This window comes from Pipistrellus hanaki (genome assembly GCF_964339955.1).
Source record: "Pipistrellus hanaki genome assembly, chromosome: 5".
NCBI lineage: Eukaryota > Metazoa > Chordata > Mammalia > Chiroptera > Vespertilionidae > Pipistrellus > Pipistrellus hanaki.
Window position 1 is genome coordinate 38,333,817 of NC_140507.1, and position 21,417 is coordinate 38,355,233.

Sequence of the window (21,417 nt, forward strand, 5' to 3'; positions counted from 1 at the left end):
TTAACTAGTTTTACCATTAAACAGTAATTTTAAAATGTAACAATTTTATTGCAAGGACTTTATTAAGCAGTTTAATCAAGGGTGATCTAGTGTGTGCTTTGTGTTTGTTGATTTAAATATGATGTACATTTTATTGGCAGTGTGCGATTCTCTCACCAGCATTTAAGGTGCGTGAGTTTTCCATAACGGACATTGTTCCCTACTCAATCACATTACGATGGAAGACCTCTTTTGAAGATGGAACTGGGTCTGGGTAAGTTACTTTTTAATATGTTTGTGTTTTTTATTGAAGAGAGAGGGAGTTGGAAGAGAGAGTGAGAGAGAGAAAGAAACAAACATTGATGAGAAAACGAACCATAGATCAGCTGCCTTTGGTACACCATGTACTGGTAATAGAGCCTGAAACTCCAGGTATGTGAACAGGAATCAAACCAGCAACCTTTTGGTTGTGAAGCAAAAAACACCCTATCAGATGAGCGAAAAGAAAAAAATAATCTAAAAATAAGATAGTATAAAGAGCCTCTGGGACAATTTCAAATGTACCAACATTCGAATTATTGGGGGGCCAGAAAGAGAAGAGAGAGAGCAAGATATTGAAAACCTATTTGAAGAAATAATGACAGAAAACTTCCCCTACCTCATGAAAGTAATTGACTTACAGTCCAGGAAGCACAGAAGCCCCCAAAGGAACCCAAGGAGGCCCACACCAAGACACATTATTGTTAAAATACCCAAGGATCAAGACAAAGAGATAATCTTAAAAACAGTAAGGGAAAACAAGTTAGTAAGAAGAAAGATAATAAATATGAACAATATAAAATAGCAATAAATATGTCAGCAATTGAATCTAAAAATCAAAATAAATAAACGAAGAGTCTAATAAACAGAATAAATTGATGAATAAAATAGAACCAGAGTCATGGAAACATAGAGCAGATTGACAAATCTCAGAGGGAAAGAGGAGGGGCAGGAAGAGATTAACCAAAGTACTTATATGCATACTAGTGACTTGGTGCACAGATTCATGTACAGTACATTGAAAGGACATTAATTAGGAGATGGCCGGCAGGGTGGGACTGGACCAGATGGGCCGGACATGCCCTGGAGCCAATCTCCTGCAGTTCCTCCCTGGCTGGCTGCACCTGGGGCGGCTCCATGGCTTGAAGAGAGTCAGCAGGTGGGGTGTCTCAGCCTGGCCTGCGGGAATCGGGCTGAAATGGACTCTCCGACATCCCCTGAGGGGTCCTGGAGTGCGAGAGGGCACTCTGCAAAGTTGCTGTCATACAGGGTGTGGAATGCAGATGCAAGTGTGCAGTAAACCAGATTCAGGGCCAACAGAGCCCCAGCAACCACATAACTAATTGTCGAAGGTGGAATTGAGCACCCTGCAAGGAATCAGGATTGTTCCTCTATGGTTTTGGGGTGCGTCACCCAAGAACTGTCGCTGCCAAGTCACCGCAGCTTGGCAGCTCCAGCATTGAGTGTCTGCCCCATGGTGGTCAATGTGTATCATACCTACCGGCTGGTCAGACGGTTGGATGGTTGCTTAACCGTGTGTGTGTGTGTTGAACCTATGGACACAGACAATAGGGTGTTGAAGACTTGGCTCTGGGCTGGAACCATGTGGAGGAGGGCAATGGAGAAATAAAGGAGTATATCTGTAATACTCTCAACAATGAAGATTTAAAAGAAAGAAAATATATGCAAAGTTAAATTTTAAAGGAAATATATCTTAGTAACTACAATAAGAAAATATAAGGTAGTGGGTTCTTGAATACTAGGATAGGGAAATGGTCCATGAATATAAAAATTTTAAACCTTGCCTACTTCATAGGATGATACTATGTATTGAAGAATGTGTTTCTGGCCCTATGCCTTTTGGCTCAGTGAATGGAGCATCGGCCTGTGGACTGAAGGGTCCTGGGTTTGATTCTGGTCAGGGTCATTTGCCCGAATTGTGGGCTCAATCCCCAGTGGGGTCATGCAGGAGGCAGCCAGTCAATGACTCTCTCCCATCATTGATGTTTCTATCTCTCCCTCTTCCTCTTTGAAATCAATAAAAATACATATTTTTTTAAAGAAAGAATATGTTTCTGGAACACTGTAAACAACAGTTATAAAACTGTTACACTACTTAATGAATAGGAATTGCTTTGTAGGTTTTTAAATTGCCTGTACTGGAGATAAGAAAATACTACAAATGGCATTATTACATAAATTTTAAAAATTGAAATATGAATTACATATTAAAGTATTGATGTAACTTTATAAAGTTGACAGTTGTACTGTTGTTATATTAGAGAATATCCCTATTAGGAAATACACATTGAAGCACTTAAGGTAAATGGCTATAAATGTATATAATAGCCTCTATTGTTTCAGAAAAAAATATACACATACATTGACAGTGTGTATATACTCAAATTATGAAACAAATGGGGTTAAAATGTTAATAGTAATAAATCTAGGTTAAAAAAATATATATATAGGTGTTTATTCTTGCACAATTCTGTAAGTTTGAAATTTTTTTCAAATAAAAGCTCCTTTTTAAAGAAGCTAGAATAAAAAAAGTTCCACTTGGTAAGTATTTTGGAAACTAATGGGTAGGATTTGGTCCTCAGATGTAAGTAAAAGACAACAACAAAAAGATAATCTTTCTATATTAGCCTTAACATATACCTATTCTCAGGGGAACTTTTTTTTAATTTTAGTGGCACTAGTATGATGACAGACATTCTAAAATCTTTGAGCCATAAGCCAATCAAATCGAGGTTAATAATACAAACAATTTATTTTTCTATACTTTGTGCATGGAAAGAGGCCTTTATAATTGCTATTTATGAATTAAAAATAAGGTGAATTCTCTAATTATTTTCATAGGCAACCTTCTATTTGTTTTAAACTGCATGTTTTCTCACTCCATGTTAGGGAATGTGAAGTATTCTGTAAGAACCATCCTGCTCCATTCTCAAAGGTCATTACTTTCCACAAGAAGGAACCATTTGAGCTAGAAGCATTTTATACTAATTTACATGAAGTGCCTTATCCTGATCCAAGAATTGGTAAGAGAAAGTGTTCATGAATTTTTTATTTTTGTAAATAATATATTAATGTTTGAATTAAGGGAACAAATAAGTTGATAGTTAAGCTAAGCCAGCACTGGATTTTAAAAGAAAGATTTCCATACCTTTATCTAAACATGTACTTTGTTAGCGCTCAGAGTTGGTTTCTGAAATAACAGCAAAGTTTGAATTTTTTAAATTTATTTTGACATCCATGTGTCTGTCTGTCTGTCTGTCTCTCTCTCTCTCTCTCTCCTTCTCCCATCCCTTCCACTCCTTTAAAATCAATGGAAAAAATATCCTCAGGTGAGGATTAACAACAAAAAAAGAGAGAAAGAATCATTCTTAAGTTTTAAAATTCTTTATGTATTGCTTTTAATGACAGACTAGAAAGGGGACGTTATAAATATTTCAAGTACAATATTTAAATCAGGAGATATTAAATACTGAAGGTGGTATTCATTTGCTAGGGTTTTTTAACAGAGTACCACAAACTGGGTGGCTTAAACAATAGAATTTTGTCACAAACTGGGTGGCTTAAACAATAGAATTTTGTCTCACAGTTCTGGATGCTAAAAGTCTGAAATCAAGGAGCTGATTTGGAAGGAGGATCCATCCATTCTAGACTTCTTCCCTTGACTTATAGGTGATCATGTTCACATGACATTCTGTCTGTATACCTGTCTCCAAATAAACATACCAGACATTGGATTAGCGCCCAGTCTGATAACCTCATTTTAACTTGATTAACCTGTGAAAAGACCTTATCTTTATTTTTATTTTTTTATATTTTATTGGTTTTTTTTACAGAGAGGAAGAGAGAGGGATAGAGAGTTAGAAACATTGATGAGAGAGAATCATCGATCAGCTGCCATGTGCCCGAAACCAAGGTACATGCCCTTGACCGGAATTAAACCTGGGACCTTTCAGTCCATAGTACGACGCTCTGTCCACTGAGCCAAACCGGTTTTGGCAAGACCTTATCTTTAAATCAGGTCTCCTTCTGAAGTATTGGAAAGTAGGACTTCAATATATGAAGGGCAGGGAGGGGAGCATAATTCAACCCACAAAGCAGGGCAACCATATTGTTTACTACTCATTTTTTCTGCCTAGTATTCTTTCTCTACTATGGATATCATTATTTGAGATTAAAAAAATAAATAAAACATTAGATTTCTTTTTTTTTTTTTTAATCCTCACCCAAGGATATGTTTTTATTGATTCTTGAGAGAGGGGAAGGGAAAGGGAGAAAGAAACATTGATATGAGAAAGAAACATTGATCAGTTGCCTCCTCACCAAGGACTGAACCTATAACCTAGGTATACGCCCTGACTGCAAATCGACCCGCATCCTTTTAGTGCACAGGACGATGCTCCAACCTATTGAGCCACCTGGCCAGGGCAGCATTGGTAGATTTTTTTTTTTACTTACATAATTTATTCCTTAATGTACTTTCATATTTATTTTTACATTTGCCTTAAGTTATAAATAATTCAAAATAATTGCATGATCTATAAATATCTCTATATATCAAAATGATTTAATGACTTAATGGTGAATCTTTTGTCATTTGTGTTTTATCCCTCTACCATTTTAATTTTGAAAAATTGCAAAGCTATAAGAAATTGAAGGAATAGTTTAGTGCAGCAGTCGCCAACCTTTCAGACTTCACGGACCACCAGTGGTCCCCGGATCCCACTGGCTGGCAACCACCTGTTGAGTGAACACCATGTATTCACCTAGATCCAGTTGCTAACCTCACAGATACATACACTTTTTAACAAACTGTTTGAAAGTAAGGCATAGATATCACAACAACTCACCACTAATTATATGCCACAGGTCTCTTAAGAAGAACATTCTCTCACATTAAGACATCATATCCAAGAAATTTATTTTTGGAATAATACTGTTTACTATACAGTCCATATTCAAATTTCTCTGGTTATCTACAAAGATAATCTTTGTAACTGTACTTGAAAAATTAATATGACCTCTGTAGACATTAGTGACTGAATAATAGCAATTTTGCTATAGGAAAAATCCAGGGAAGGTTTAAGTAATTTTATTTATGAATTATCGAGATGATTATAATTTGCATAACTTGTAGCAAAAGGGTCATTTTATATTTGGTCAGAAATTTGAATTTTATTTTGGTTTTAGAGCATTAAAAACAACTTAAAAGTTATATTGCCTTGAGTCAGATTGTCGTTGGTTAAAATCCCATCTCTCCTTTTTATCTAGCATTGTTGATTTTGGACAGGTTGCTTACTCTTTCTAAGTCTTAATACCAAATTTATTAAGGTATGAAAATGATCTGGGGAAAATACCTGTCCTGCAGTAATTAATCTGGATTTGGTAATAATTTCACAATTATTTGCCATCATTGGAAAGATGATAGTCAAATTACTGAATTGAATGAGTTAATCTGAGGCCCCTGTATTGATCAAAGCTCTTTTTTCTTTAAGGGAGCTTCACTATTCAGAATGTTTTTCCACAGTCTGATGGTGATAGTTCTAAAGTGAAGGTTAAAGTTCGCATTAACATCCATGGAATCTTCAGTGTGGCTAGTGCATCAGTAATTGAGAAGCTAAATATAGAAGGGGATCACATCGATGGTCCTATGGAGACAGAAACTTCATTTAAGGATGAAAGCAAAGATGATGTGGTATGTAAAAATTTTGTTTCAAATTCCTCTAATTAAATAGATAGTACTCGAGGCCTGGTGCATGAATTCATGCACGGGTGGGGGTCTCTCAGCATAGCCTGCAGGAATTGGGCCAAAACTGGGAGTCCAACACTACCTGCTGCTCCTGCTCATCCTGGCCCTGCAATGCGAGGGGGAGTGACCATGGGAGGTTGGCCAGCCAGCCCCTTGATTGGGGCCAATGGGGCCAATGGCACAGGGGAGGGGACGAGGGAAATTGGCTGACCAGGGGCGGAGGGGCCACAGGAGACTGGCCAGCCGGCCCCCCAATTGGGGCCTATTGGGGGGACCGGCCAGCAGGGGGGAGGGGCCACGGGAGGTTGGCAGGTGTGGGGGGAGGAGGACCCATGGGAGGTTGGCTGTGGGAGCACACTGACCACTAGGGGGTAGCTCCTGCATTGAGTGTCTGCCCCTGGTGGTCTATGCACATCATAGCAACTGGTCAACCGGTCGCTCCAGTTGTTTGGTGGTAACAGTCGCTTAGGCTTTTATATATAGGCAGTCCTCGGGTTACATCGGACTCGATGTATGTCATTTCGTGGTTACATTGCCATCTCCCATCCTATATGATAAAACCCTAATATGCAAATCAACTGAACAGTGGAATGCCCAGTTGCTATGACACATACTGACAACCAGGAGGGAGATGCTCAATGAAGGAGCTGCCCCCTGGTGGTCAGTGTGCTCCCACGGGGGGACCACTACACAGCCAGAAGCTGGCTCATGGCTGGCAAGCTCAGCAGTGGTTGCAGCAGCTTCTCCTGCCTCCGCTGTAGGTGGGCAGTAAGGACAAGGGGTCCTGGACTGTGAGAGGGTGCAGGCTGGGTTGAGGGCCCTTCACACCCCCAGTGCACAAATGTTATGCACCAGGCCTCTAGTTTATTTAGTTATTTTAAATTCTGTCATTTCGATGTATGTACATATGTGTTTTAAGTTTTTTATTATTTATTTAACACAAGTAAAAGTCAGGAATTGCAATCTTTCTGTTTCACTTCATTACTGCTGTGTATGTGCTCCATGTGAGTGACATAGATGCTTATGTAGGTGGGTTCCAACTTGTGAAAATCACGTAAGGTCATGCCTCAGGAACGGATCTTCGACGTAACCCAATTACCTACTGTATAGAGATACTAGAGACCTATACTGGAGCAATTTTTTAAACAAATGATAAGTCACTTGCTAATGGTCTCGATGGCACAAAGGACATTATGTAGAAAAATACATATATTAATAAATTAATTGAATGATTTTCAGAAGCATTGGCTTCTGAATGTGAACAAGTTTTAGAACTACCTTAACCAATTTATTTGGTTAATTTGCCTTTAGATGTATAAAAATATACACACTAGAAGGGCTCTTTGAATAGGTGTAAAACAAAAATGCCAAGTGATAAAGCAGTTTGGTCTTTTAATTGGCAGCATCTTTTTTTAGTATTACAAGAAATGAAGTAAATAATGTAATTGTGTCTTCCTACATTACATCAACTTACCACTGTTACTTTTTGTTATTTTTAATCCTCACCTGAGGATATTTTTTCCATTTATTTTTAGAGAGAGTGGTTGGAGGGAGGGAGAGAGAGAGAGAGAGAGAGAGAGAGAGAGAGAGAGAAATCTGTGTCAGAGAAACACATTAATTGGTTGCCTCTTGCATGCTCTAACCAGCCAGAGCACCAGTGTCACTTTTTTCACATATTCTCAATCACAGGCTTGGAGAAAATGTACAGTTAGAAGGTGCAGGGGGAGTTGAAATAACAGAAATAATTGTCCTTTTATTGACAAAGAACAATTACAACTTATTTTTCTCATTGGCACAAATAAACTTATTTTTTTAATTAAAGATAGCCTTATGATTATCCTGAATGTGCTTAACTTCAGATATATTAGAAGACCTAAATTATACTGATTTCTGAATTCTAAGCTTTCTTCTTTTTGGAAGGACGGTCAAGAATAAGATTTTAAAGATCAGAAAAATGTAATACTTAGTATTATTTGCCAAATAGAAAGTCCATTTTATCAACCTTAACTGGCTAAAAGTTTGTCTTTTAGATATTAAATTTTTTTAAGTTTATGTTATAATAATTCAGAGACATCCACTTTGACAATTTTACTGTATTTCTTTGAGTATTTTACTACATTTCAAAATATTATTGAATTTATGAAGTACATAAATTTTGTATCTTTTTCACTTCATTATCCCACATTAAATTTTTTAAAATATATTTTATTGATTTTTCACAGAGAGGAAGAGAGAGGGATAGAGAGTCAGAAACATCGATGAGAGAGAATCATCGATCAGCTGCCTCTTGCACACCCCCTATTGGGGATGTGCCCGCAACCGGAATCGAACCCAGGACCTTTCAGTCCATAGGCCGACACTCTATCCACTGAGCCAAACCGGTTTTGGCCCACATTAAATTTTTTATTGACATTTTTCATGTGAAATTTAATAGGGTTTTTTTGTTGTTCTTGTTTGTAAGCTTCCTTTTGTGAATTTGATTTGAAATTTTTCCATTTATTATGTATGTGTTTTTGCCACAGGTGAATCACACAAGATTTATATACAGCATCAAATAGATCTTTTCATTTTAATTACCTGTTATTTGTAGTTATTTTCATGATTGAAAACAAGCTTCTATTTTACTGTTTATATAGTTCAAAAACAGACTTGAACTCTAATATGCTGTTTATTAAAGAAAAATAGACACTACAAATAATACGTATTTTCTTTTCAGGAAAAAATGCAGGTTGACCAAGAAGAAGGTCATCAACAATGTCATGCTGAGCACACCCCAGAAGAGGAAATTGATCATACGGGAGCCAAAACAAAGGTTTGTTTTACTATTTCTATGGTTGTGTCTTATGGGGATTGAATAATTTAAGTTTATGTATTTACTTTATAATGTATGTTTTTAATACACTTGATTTTTTGATTTTTTAAATATTTATTGTTGAGAGTATTATAGGTGTCCCCCATCATTCTCCCCGTTGCCCCACTCCATCCAGTTCCTGCCCTGCCCCAAGCCTTCACCACCTTATTGTTGTGTCCATCAGTAAAACATATATGTATATCTTTGGTTAATCTATTCCCACTCACCACAACCATTTCCCTCTAAGACTGATCAGTCTGTTCCATATTTCCATGCCTCAGTTTTATTCATCAATTTATCTTGTTCATTCGATTTCTTGTTCATTTTTATATTTAGATTAAATTATTGATAGATATGTATTTTTTGCCATTTTATTTTTCATATTCTTTATCTTTTCTTCTTCTTCCTCTCCTTAAAGAATTACCTTCAACATTTTGCCAAAACTGGTTTGGCTCAGTGGATAGAGCTGACTGAGGGGTCCCAGGTTCAATTCCAATCAAGGGCATGTACATTGGTTGTGGGCACATCCCTGTTGGGTATGCAGGAGGCAGCTGATCTATGATTCTCTCATTGATGTTTCTAACTCTCTATCCCTCTCCCTTCCTCTCTGTAAAGAATCAATAAAATATATATATTTTTAAAATAACAAAAAAAACAACAACACATTTCATGTAATACTGGTTTGGTGCGATGAACTCCTCTAGCTTTTTCTTGTCTGTGAAGCTCTTTATCTGATTGTTAATTCTAGATGATCGCTTTGCTGGGTAGACTAATCTTGGTTGTAGGTCCTTGCTATTCATCACTTTGAATATTTCTTGCCACACCATCTGGCCTGCAAAGTTTCTGTTGAGAAATCAGCTGATAGTCATATAGGTGCACCCTTATATGTCATATAGGTGCACCCTATAACCAACTGCTTTTTTGCTTCTTTTAAGATTCTTTGTTTTTAAACCTTGGCATTTTAATTTTGATCTGTCTTACTTGATGTTGCTTCTTTGGGTTCCTCTTGTTTGGGACTCAGCACTTCCTGGACTTATAAGTCTGTTTCTTTCATCAGGTAGGGGAAGTTTCCTATTATTATTTCTTCAAATATGTTTTCACTATCTTTGTCTCTCTCTCTTTTTATGGCATCCCCATAAGACAAATATTGGTAAGCTTGAAGTTACCCCACAGGCTCCTTATACTATCTTCATACTTTTGGATTCTTTTTCCTTTTTGCTGTTAAGGCTGGGTATTTTTTCTTCTTTTGCTTCCTCATATTCCAAATCATTTATTTGATTCTCAGAATCCTCTATTGATAAAAAACCCTATAAATTATTCTTTATTTCAGCTAGTGTATGCTTAATTTCTGACTGGTCCTTTTTCATGTCTTTTAAATTCTCACTAAGATCCTTGAAAGGCTCACTAAGTCCCTTGAAGCTCTTATTAAGATCCTTGAGTTGCCGAAACCGGTTTGGCTCAGTGGATGGAGCGTCAGCCTGCAGACTGAGGTCCCGGGTTCGATTCCAGTCAAGGGCATGTACCTTGGTTGCGGGCACATCCCCAGTGGGGGTTGTGCAGGAGGCAGCTGGTCGATGTTTTCTCTCATCGATGTTTCTAACTCTCTATCCCTCTCTCTTCCTCTCTGTAAAAACTCAATAAAATATATATTAAAAAAAAAAATCCTTGAGTAACCTTATAACCATTATTTGAATTCTGTATCCAGTAAGTAGATTGCTTGCTTCCATTTCTTTCATTTGAAACATGTTTCTTTGTCTCCTCATATTGGCTGTTTCCCTGTTTATTTCTATGTATTAGGTAGAGCTGTTATATCTCCTGTAATTGATAGGGTGGCCTTGTGTAATAGATGTCCTATAGGGCCCAGTGGTTCAGCCTCCCCAGGCACCTTAGCTGGGCATTCAAGGTGTGCCCCAGTGTGATTTTCATGCACAGTCTTATAGTTGAGTCTTGACTGCTTTTGGCATCACTGGGAGTAATTGACCTATAGACCAATTGACTGTGAGGACCAGCTGCAACTATAGTGGAAGAACTGCTGTGCATGAGACAACCCTATGGATCAGGACTTGCTTCAGTGGGGGCTTTGGTGCTCACTGAGTCTTCCCCTTGAGTGTGTCACTTGTGAATGTGAAGAGTTGTAATATGGTATGATCTGAAGCTGTCTACTGTGCACACTGGCTTTGGGGCCTCCCAGCAGAAGCTACAGAGAGATTTACAGATTGCTGCTACTTGTATTGGGCTAGGAAGTGCCTAGGCAAGGCCCAGTTGTGAAGCAAGGCAGACTGGTGCTAGTGCTGGGTCTTGGGCCCTTTATTGATAGGTTTGTGACAGGCTGACTCCAATTCCTCTTGTTGAAAAGATTTTATCAAAGTCTGAAGCCTGAGCCAGAACAGGCCATTCATATAGAAAAGTAGCTGCAAACAGCTTGGATGGGGCTGCAAATTGGATGAGGCAGAATCTCAGGGAATCATCAGGACAGAAAAAACAATGTAGGCCATGCTGATGGAAACTCAGATATAGATGCCAGTCCACTCTGCCATAGAGAGGCACCAGCACAGGAACCATGAACCCTATGAGCATCCTAGGCTGTGAGAAAGCCACCCCCCGAGTTCCTGCCCTGATATCTGACAGTCCAGTTCCTCCCCATATGTTCTTGGATGTCCCCAAAGCCTCTTCCCAGCACTGGAGCTCAGAGGAAGCTGGACCATGAAAGTTTGTGTGTGGGCCTTTCAAGATATCCTGCCCTGCCCCCAGCTGCTCAGCATCAGCATATGCAAATTAACCTGCCATCTTTGTTCGGTTACTTTGCATACTCACTCCTGATTGGCTGGTGGGCATCACAAAGGTATGGTCAATTTGCATCTTTATCTTTTATTAGTGTAGATTGATCAACTTGGGCATGTACCTAGGACTGGAATTGCTGGATATATGGTATCTTTTATTTTTTGAGAAACTGTTTTCTAGAATGGCTCTAATTTACTATCTTGTCAGTTATGAATAAGAGTTCCAATTTCTTCACATCCTCATCAATTGTCATTTTCTATTTTTTATATTACTGCCATCTTAATGGATGTAAAGTAGCATCTCATTATGGTTTCAATTTGCATTTCCAGTCTAATATATTTTATATAAAAAGACTTAATGTGCAGAGTATAAAATGTTATCAGCATTAAAGTAATATTTTAAAATATACTTGATAAGTTTTGTTTAATTTTACTTTCTTATTTCATCTGAAATTACTCTTAAATCTATTTTTAAACTAGCTTTAGAAATTTATTATCCTCTTTTTTTTTTTTTTTTTTTTTTTTTCAGTCAACTCCCTCAGACAGACAAGACCGATTAAACCAGACCATTAAAAAAGGAAAAGTCAAGAGTATTGATCTACCTATCCATAGTAGCCTGTGTAGACAACTGGGCCAAGATCTTCTCAATAGCTACATTGAAAATGAGGTATATAATTCCCGTGTTGATGTTAAAATAGGTAGTAGTGTATTCTGAGATTTTTGTAGAAGTCAACAGTTATCCCCCCAAATGAGGTAATTAGTTTATAACTACTAAGAAATTACTAAATAGATCATTAAACTACTTTATTTTGGACAAAATATGAGCTGTATTAATGTCATGTACAGTTTCATATTAGTTATATGAGGAAACATGATTATTTCCACTATAGAGAAAGACTAGTCCAACAATAATGATTCCTACCCCTTCTAGTCTGTCTCTAACAGTAACACCCAGCAAATGCCTTATGGGGAAGTAATAGCAGCTCCCCTCTTCTCCTGTGTTGTCCTAAAAGATAAATACTCTATTCAAATGCTTCCTGGCTTAGAATTAATACTTTGTAAAATTTGTTGTCGTTCTTGAAATTTTCCTTACATAGCTAAATGTTTTAGTCTCTTGAAGAGTTTTGTTTCTTTAATAGTAATTGTGTAAGAAATAGTTTACTTTTATTTGTTTATTTTTATTTCAGAAAGGGAGAGAGAGAGAAAACATCAATGAGAGTCATTGATTGGCTGCCTCCTGCACACCCCCCACTGTGGATCAAGCCCACAACTTGGGCATGTGCCCTGACTGGGAATTGAACTGTGACTTCCTGAATCTGAGTATGTACAATGACATGGAATATATGGCTTTTAACCAATATATCAATTTTAGCCATAGCTGATTTGGCTCAGTGGATAGAGCATCAGCCTGTGAACAGAAGGGGTCCCGGGTTCGATTCCAGTCAAGGGCACGTGCCCGGATTGCAGGCTCAGTCTCCAGTGAGGCTATGCAAGAGATAGCCAATCAGTGATTCTCCCTTATCATTGATGTTTCTATCTCTCTCTCCTTTTTCCTTCCTCTCTGAAATCAATAAAAGCATATTTTAAAAAATAAATAATAAAATAAAATTCTAATCCACTTTCTGTCTCTACAAATTGGCCTATTGTAGATGAACATAATCATACAATATTTACTATATAAATGTAGTCATACAATATTTGTCCTTTGGTGTCTGACTTATTGCACTTAGGAGATATTTTCAAGGTTTACCCATGTTTTAACATGTATTAGAACTTCTGTTGTAGGTTAATATTCCATTGTATATATGTACATTTTATTTATCCATTCATCTGTTAGTGGACAATTTCTACATTTTCACTATTATGAATATTGCTGCAGTGAACCCTGGTATGCAAATATCTGTTTGAGTTGCTACTCTGGATTTATACCTAATTGCTGGGTCATATTGTTATTTGAGGAACCACCAAACTTTTTTGTCACTGCAGCAGCATTGTACATTTCCAACAGCAGTGTACAAGTGTTTCATATTCTGCACATCTTCACCAATAATTGTTTTCTTAGTCATCTTATGAAATGGTATTTTCATTGTGCTTTTGACTTTTATATCCCTAACTCCCTAATATTCTTAATGGCACCTAATCTGAAACTTTAACCTAATTTGAACAGGGGAAAATGATAATGCAAGATAAATTGGAGAAAGAGAGAAATGATGCTAAGAATGCTGTTGAAGAATATGTTTATGATTTTAGAGACAAGCTGGGCACTGTCTATGGAAAGTTCGTCACTCAAGAAGTAAGTCTAGCTCTGGCCAACTGGCTCAGTAGGTTGGAGTGTTATTCCTTACACCAGGAGGTTTTGGGTTCTATTCCCAATCATAGCATATATGGGAGCAAACCAATTGATGTTTCTCCTATGTCTTTGATTCTTTTTCTTGCTCACTCCTCCCTCCCTCTGTATCTCTCTAAAAATCAATTTAAAAAATATCCTCAAGTGAGGACTGAAAAAAAAGAAGTATGTTTTTTACTACCCTGCTTCCCCGAAAATAAGATAGTGTCTTATATTAATTTTTGCTCCCAAAGATGCGCTAGGTCTTATTTTCAGGGGATGTCTTATCTTTCCATGCACTAGGTCTTATTTTCGGAGGATGTCTTATTTTCGGGGAAACACGGTAGAACTACTTGTAGTGTTTGCTTGTGACTGCTAATACAAATTATGTAAATAAATGTGTTAAATGCATTATTGTCAATCTTCTTGAGCACATTTAGGAATGGTTCTTATTTTTCCAATTAGCAGAAGTATGGTGAAGAATATATTTATAAATAAAAGTAAAAAAATATGAAATTCAGTTTTTTATATTTGAAAACATTATTTCCTTCATTAAATTTATATTTGTAAGGAAAGCATTTTTAGTCACTGTCTTTTAAATGTATATCTAGGACTTGAATAAACTATCTGCAGTATTGGAAGATACAGAGAATTGGCTTTATGAAGAAGGAGAGGACCAGCCTAAACAAGTTTATGTGGATAGGCTTCAAGAACTAAAGGTACATTTTTTAAAGTCCATGTTAGTGCAAAATAGAATATTATTAAGTTTTCCTAAAAGTTGGTTGTAAGAGCACAGTGTATTTTTTTCATAAATATGTAAGAAATTACTAAGGCAGGCATGTGTAAGAGGAAATGTTTTTTCTCATTTAAAAAGCATTTTGAGAAGTGAGCAATGCTAAATATGTAATTGAAATCAAATAATGATAATTATATTTGTCTGTCATGATTCTCAGATATAAATATTTAGATGACCAGAATGTTAGTGTTACTTTAACAAGCCATATATTTTTGAGATGTCATTAAAAGTGACTTGTCAACCTAACCCCTTCTTATTAGAGGAGTCACACTTCCTCAGCTTCTCTCCCCCTTCACTGGTTTGATTTCCATACTGCAAGTGTGGGGACACTTGGTCAGCAAAGAACTTCAAAAATTTTCTTTTTACAAAGAAATACGGAGACGTGGTCACCAGATTCCCTTCTTCTAGGCCAATAGTTTGATTTTAAGAAAAGACCTTTTCACCTGCTTACTAACCAACCCTCCTCCTATCCTGAAAAGGAAATAGTTTGATTAGAAAATCAGACTGGAAGGATGACAGGGAATTTTATTCCTTCCTCCTTAGTGTGGATCATATGGTGCTTAAATGTGTACATGAATTACTTAGGGCTCTTACTGAAATGCAGATTATTATTTAGTATATGGAGGTGGGCCCAAGATTAAGATTATATAGTTTTAATAAGCTTCTAAGAGATTCTGATGCAGTTAGTCCCTAAATCATTCTTTGAGTAGCAAGGGACTACATAGAAGCTAAATAATGGCATTAAGCATTTCTAGAAAATGGGAAAACAACCTGTTAACTGGAGATGGGGGTGCAAAAGAAGTTAATATCTTGAAACAATTAATTCCAAAAGGAATAATTATAAAGCAACTAGCAAACACAAGCTTATGACAGCAATACATGGCTTTATCACATTTTATCTTCTTGGTGATTTTACTCCCTATCTCCCTAAGAGAATGCATGTATTTTGGACCATAGGAACAGCCAAGCAGCTAGTGCTAATAGAAATAGCTGGAAAAGCCCAGAAACACCCCAAATGGATATTTAAGCACCTTAAATGTATAATTAAACATAAAAATGAATGCTACATAAGTTTTTTTAGGCTTTACTATTGTTTTAAGATGGCTTTTAGAAATTTAAAATGCAGTACGTGCTTCTTCAGATATCTTTCCTATATAATAAAAGGCTAATTTGCAAATTGACCCAGTGGTGGAACTACCAGTCGCTATGACGTGCACTGGCCACCAGGGGGCAGATGCTCAATGCAGGAGCTGCCCCTGGTGGTCAGTGTGCTCCCACAGGGGATGGCTGCTCAGCCAGAAAGCCAGGTTCACAGACATCCCCCAAGGGCTCCTGGACTGCAAGAGGGTGCAGGCCAGGCTGAGAGACCACCCCCCCCCCTCAAGTGCATGAATTTCGTACACCAGGCCTCTAGTATTTATATAAAAAAAAAAAAAGTATGATGTAAAGACTAAATGCAATATGATATCCTGGAACAGAAAAAGATGAAGTCCAAATAAAATCTGGATTTCAATTAATAGTAATGTACCAGGGTTGGTTTCTTAGTTTTGACAAATACACTGTGCTGGTATAACATGTTAACATTAGAGAAAAGCGATGAGAGGTGCTTGGGTCTTATCTTTCATTTCCTTTGTAACTTTTCTGAACATCTAAAATAAACTAATTCTTATTTAAGTATGTAAACAATTTGAAATAAAATATTTACTCATTCTTCTATATTATACCTCTCCTAAATGTTATAGAGGCTATTTTAACATTTAGAAACTCCCCATTACATGGCCCAAAGATTTTTTTTTATGGAAAAAATACAAAGATTTATTTTTTAAAGCACTGCATTTATAATAAAGTATACATTTTAAACTAATGAATAAACATAATATACATAATATTCAATGTTTTCTGTTAAAAGGTTTTTGTTAGTAACTTTTTCTTTTTAAAAAAATTAACCTATGTTAACAGAAATATGGCCAGCCTATTCAAATGAGATACATGGAACATGAAGAGAGACCAAAAGCTTTAACTGACTTGGGAAAAAAGATACAACTTGTCATGAAAGTGATAGAAGCGTACAGAAACAAGGTATTGAATTCATAAAGTCAACTGATGATGATGGCATGAGGAATACTTGGTGAGCGTGGGGCAAATCCAAAAGTTCTCAGCTACAAAGCTATAACAATTGTTGCTACCAAATTTCAGAGACATTGTGCAGCAAACTTGAAACCTTTCTTTTTTTATGAGAATTGTCAGTAAATGATATTACTGCCTTTAAAATAACAGCGCAGGTATGTGATTTTCACTTTTTTTAATTCCCTAAAACCACATTACAAATTAACCTACTGACCAAATCCATTATTGATCATTATTGATATAGTGAGAGAGGTTTTCTTAAACCTTTTTTATTAAAGGCTTTTTGTGACTGGACTCTGCTAGCCTTTATTTTTGTCCTGTGGCCTCTTTTTCTTTGATTTCCCTGTCTTCTAACTGGACAATCCCCTGTACCCATGTTTCTTTTATATACATACCCAAATCTATATTATTACCCTTGACCTTTCCACTTATTTTAAGCTTCAAAAATTTAGTTATATAAATGATATCTCCACTTGGATATAACAATAAGATTTAACAAAATTAAGCTTATTGTTTTTTCCCTCTAACCAGAGGTTAGCCAACTTTTTCTTTAAATATTTTAAATATATTTTTATTGATTTTCAGAGAGGAAGGCAGACAGAGACCTCAATGATAAGAGAGTATCATTGATTGGCTGCCTCCTGCATGCCCCACACTAGAGATTGAGCCTGCAACCCGGGCATGTGCCCTGACCTGGAATCAAACCATGGCCTCCTGGTTCATAGGGTGACGCTCAACCATTGAGCCATGCTGGCTGGGCCAACTTTTCTTTAAATGAGCAAATATTTTAGGCTTTTCAGGATTTATCTATATACAGCTATTCAAGTCTTCATTGTAGTGCAAAAGTAATCATATGTGATATGTACATTAATGGACCTGCGTGTATTCCAAAGTAACTTTACTTAAAAAGACACAGGTGGCATGTTGGATTAGGTCTGTAGGACAAGTTTGCTAACTCCTGCTTTAAATAAATATTCACCCAGCCGATGTGGCTTGGGTGTTTAGAGTGTTGTCCCATGCACTGAAGAATCTGGAGTTCAGTTTCCAGTCAGGGCACATATCCAGATTAAGAGTTTAATCTCCTGTCAGGGTGCATAAAGGAGGCAATCAGTTGATGTTTCTCACATCAATGTTTCTGTCTCCCTCCCTCTCTCTTTATAACCAAAGAAAATAACATATCCTCAGGTGAAGTTTTAAAAAAAAAAATTCATTTTGGTATCAAAGGAACTCATAATTTTCCCAATTTTTATCATTGCCATTACATTGAATTTAATAAATACATTTTTATTGATTTCAGAAAGGGAGAGAGAGAAATATCAGTGATGAGAGAATCATTGATTGGCTGCCTCCTGCATGCCCCACATTAGGAATTGAGCCCGCAACCTGGGCTGTGCCCTGACTGGGAATCAAACCATGAGTTCCTGGTTCATAGGTCGATGCTCAACCACTGAGCCATGCCTGCTAGCAGGAGAGGCTAGCTAGCACCTGAAAGATTTGAGCAGAGTATGAGTAATAGCTTACGTTGAACAAGCACTTAGTGAGTTTGAAGCATTTTTATATGGATTATCGCACTTCATTCTCATACGCATATATAAGAAAACTGCAGTGCGTAAGCAACTTGTCAAAGTCGTAAATAGTGGGGTCAGGATTAAAACCTAAGCATCACCCAGCCAGTGCGGATTAGTGGTTAAGTATGGACCCATGCACAAGAGGTTGGTTGCTGGTTCAATTCCTGATCAGGGGGCATGCAAGAGGCAGCTGATGGAGTTGATGTTTCTCTCTCATCAATGTTTCCGTACCTCTCTCTGTCTCCCTCTCCCTTATTCTCTCTCTAAAAAAAAATATAAAAACAAAAACTATATTTAAAAACAAAGCACCTAAGCAGTACCAAACATACAAACCTAACATACAAACTCTTAACCATGGAGCTTTTCGCTATACAATGTAGAAAGAGGTTACTTATTACAGAAAAAAATATTTGTGAAATTTATAAAATCATATCGCAATCCAAGCAACCTAGAAGACTCCAGGTAAAAATTGTGAATGTCCCTGCCAATGTCAGCGTCCTAATTCTCCAAACAGGTACAAATAGAACAAAAGGATAAAGGAAAGATAAGGAGGAGCAAGCCGACAACGGAAACACTAAGACTATTTCAATTATGGTACTGGAGATTCCCATAAAATTACTATGGACCAGGTTTTAGCAGTCTTCTTGAGGGTGCAGGTTTAAGAAATTATCCAAAGCAAGACTTCACTTAAGATCAAGGATTTTTCGTTTTTATCATGTGCCAGACTCCCTTCAAGGGGCTGGAACTACAGCATCAAACAAAACATTGAACCTTATGCTTTAGTAAGGAAAGGTAGATAATAAGTTACTGTAAAGTAGTCAGATAGTGATAAAGAGCTATGAAAAAAGTAAGGAACTGTCAGAGGTGGAGATTTGTCAGAAGGGCAGACTGCTAATAAGATGACATGTGAGGGGAGAACTGAAGGAGGTCAGCGTTCAAGATGTATGATAACTGTAAGAAAAAAGTTCTACAAAAAAGGGAATAGCAGTTGCAAAATCTCAAGGGAGAACATACTGAAGAAACAGCAAGGAGGGCCTGTGGTTTAAAACAGTGGTGGTGGGTAAGCAGGTACCAGATCATAAAGGGCCTATTAGGCCTTTAGAAAAGTTTGGCTTTTCCTCTGAGATAGGAATCCATTGAAGATTTTGAACATAAAAGTAAAATGATTTATTTTTTAAGGACTAGAAGCAGAGAGACTAGTGCAGCCATTAATAGAATAATACAGGCAAGAGACAGTGGGAGGCTTGAACTTGGGTAGTGGAGGGGGAAGAAGTAGTTATATTTTTGCTGCATTTATTTTGAAGGCAGAGCTAATAAGATCTGCTGATAGATTTTATAGAAATATAACAGAAAGAAGAGTCCAAAATGACTCATAGGATTTGGTCTGAAAGGATGAAGTTGCCATTTACTGGGAAGAGAAGGTAGGGAGGTGATTGAAATGTAGGGCATCATTTCAAATTTCACAAATAGAAAATCAAGTTGGAAGTTGTTTATAGAGTTGGGATTTCTGGGAAGAGGCTCAAGGCTAGAGTTTTTGCTTTTTTAAAATTTATTTAAAGAATGTAAATACAGCATGAATGGGAAAGAACTTAAGCAATGATCCATGAATTTGCAAGGAATTCAGAAAAATGGGGGGGGGCGCGGATACCCAGAAACTGAGAGATGAGGGGTACATAATTTGTAATCACACATGTAGAAAGATGGATCCAGTATCTGATGAAGCATCATCATCTTCTCTGTTCTTTCATTCTCTTTCCCTTTATCTCCATGTCCAATCTCTAGTTCATCAGGAAACCCTCTTTCCATATGTTGCATTGTCCATTTTTTCTGGTTCTGTGGCTAACAATTTAAACCATGGCTTGTTATCATGTCTTCTATGTGTGGCAGCTGCAATTTTCTCTTTTTAAAAAATATATTTTTTTTTTTGTTTTCAGAAAGGAAGAGAGAGGGAGAGAGAAAAATTAATGATGAGAGAAAAATCATTGACTGGCTACCACCTGCATGCCCCCTACTGGGGATCGAGCCTGCAACCTGGGCATGTGCCCTTGACCAGAATCAAACCTGGGACTCTTCAATCTGCAGCCCGATGCTCTATCCACTGAGCCAAAACAGCTAGCTCTGCAATTCTCTTTTTCAGACAGCATTTTATTATGCAATTCCTTTTATCAAAAACTTTCTATAGTGTTTTGTTATATATTCAGAAATTTCTATTTAGTTTTCCATATGCTTGCTTCTCTTATTTCTCTTAACTCTCTGACAAATTCAATTCCATGCAGCTCCTTTTTTGGCTAAGTACCTTTCTTTGAATATTCACCACTAGTCATTTTTTTCTAAACCTGAATCCTTTAGAAAGCCTTTCAAGAACCCATACTGATTTTTATTTTGCCCCAGGCTCTTCAGTTCTATGTAACATGCATGTGGCTTCACATGCATATGTGCAAAGTATATATTCAATAAATTTTTTAATAAAATTTACTTACTAAAAAAGTTCCATTAAGTAAAGGGTTTTTTTGTTTGTTTGTTTGGTTTTTTGTTAACTAGGATGAAAGATATGATCATTTGGATCCTGCTGAAATGGAAAAAATTGAAAAATATATCAACGAAGCCATGAGTTGGCTTAACAGTAAGATGAATGCACAGAATAAATTAAGTCTCACTCAAGATCCTGTGGTGAAAGTTTCAGAAATAGTTGCAAAGTCAAAGGTAAGAAATTATAGAATTCTCTTTTTAAGGGATTTAAGCACTAAATTTATTTATTTATTTATTTATTTATTTAAATTATTACCTTTGTACATATACCATTGCCCCCCCTCCCATACATGCCCTCCCTCCCCAGAGTTTTGTGTCCATTGGTTGTACTTATATGCATGTATACAAGTCCTTCAGTTGATCTCTTATCAACCCCAGATCTCCCTAACCTCCCCGCTGTAATTTGACAGTCTGCTTATTAGTTTACTGTCTCTATATCTATCTTTTGGTTCTTCAGTTTATAATGTTCTTCATCATCCATAAATAAGTGAGGTCATGTGGTGTTTCTCTTTCATTGACTGGCTTATTTCACTCAGCATGATGTTCTCCAATTCCATCCAGGTTGCTGCAAATGATGAGAATTTCTTCTTTTTTATGGCAGCATAATATTCCATTGTGTAGATGTACCATAGTTTTTGGATCCAATCATCTGCTG

General features: G+C 36.9%; 1 protein-coding gene across 1 annotated transcript in view; it reads left to right on the forward strand.

The window, feature by feature from the left end:
* HSPA4L (heat shock protein family A (Hsp70) member 4 like) overlaps positions 1–21,417 on the forward strand; it is a 56,978-nt gene that overhangs the window by 25,866 nt on the left and 9,695 nt on the right. The window contains exons 10-18 of the mRNA XM_084884602.1: positions 141–253; positions 2,929–3,062; positions 5,532–5,731; positions 8,502–8,597; positions 11,946–12,083; positions 13,584–13,709; positions 14,354–14,461; positions 16,498–16,617; positions 20,775–20,936. Coding sequence (XP_084740728.1) covers positions 141–253; positions 2,929–3,062; positions 5,532–5,731; positions 8,502–8,597; positions 11,946–12,083; positions 13,584–13,709; positions 14,354–14,461; positions 16,498–16,617; positions 20,775–20,936 — 1,197 coding nt within the window. The remainder of the gene's footprint in view (positions 1–140; positions 254–2,928; positions 3,063–5,531; positions 5,732–8,501; positions 8,598–11,945; positions 12,084–13,583; positions 13,710–14,353; positions 14,462–16,497; positions 16,618–20,774; positions 20,937–21,417) is intronic.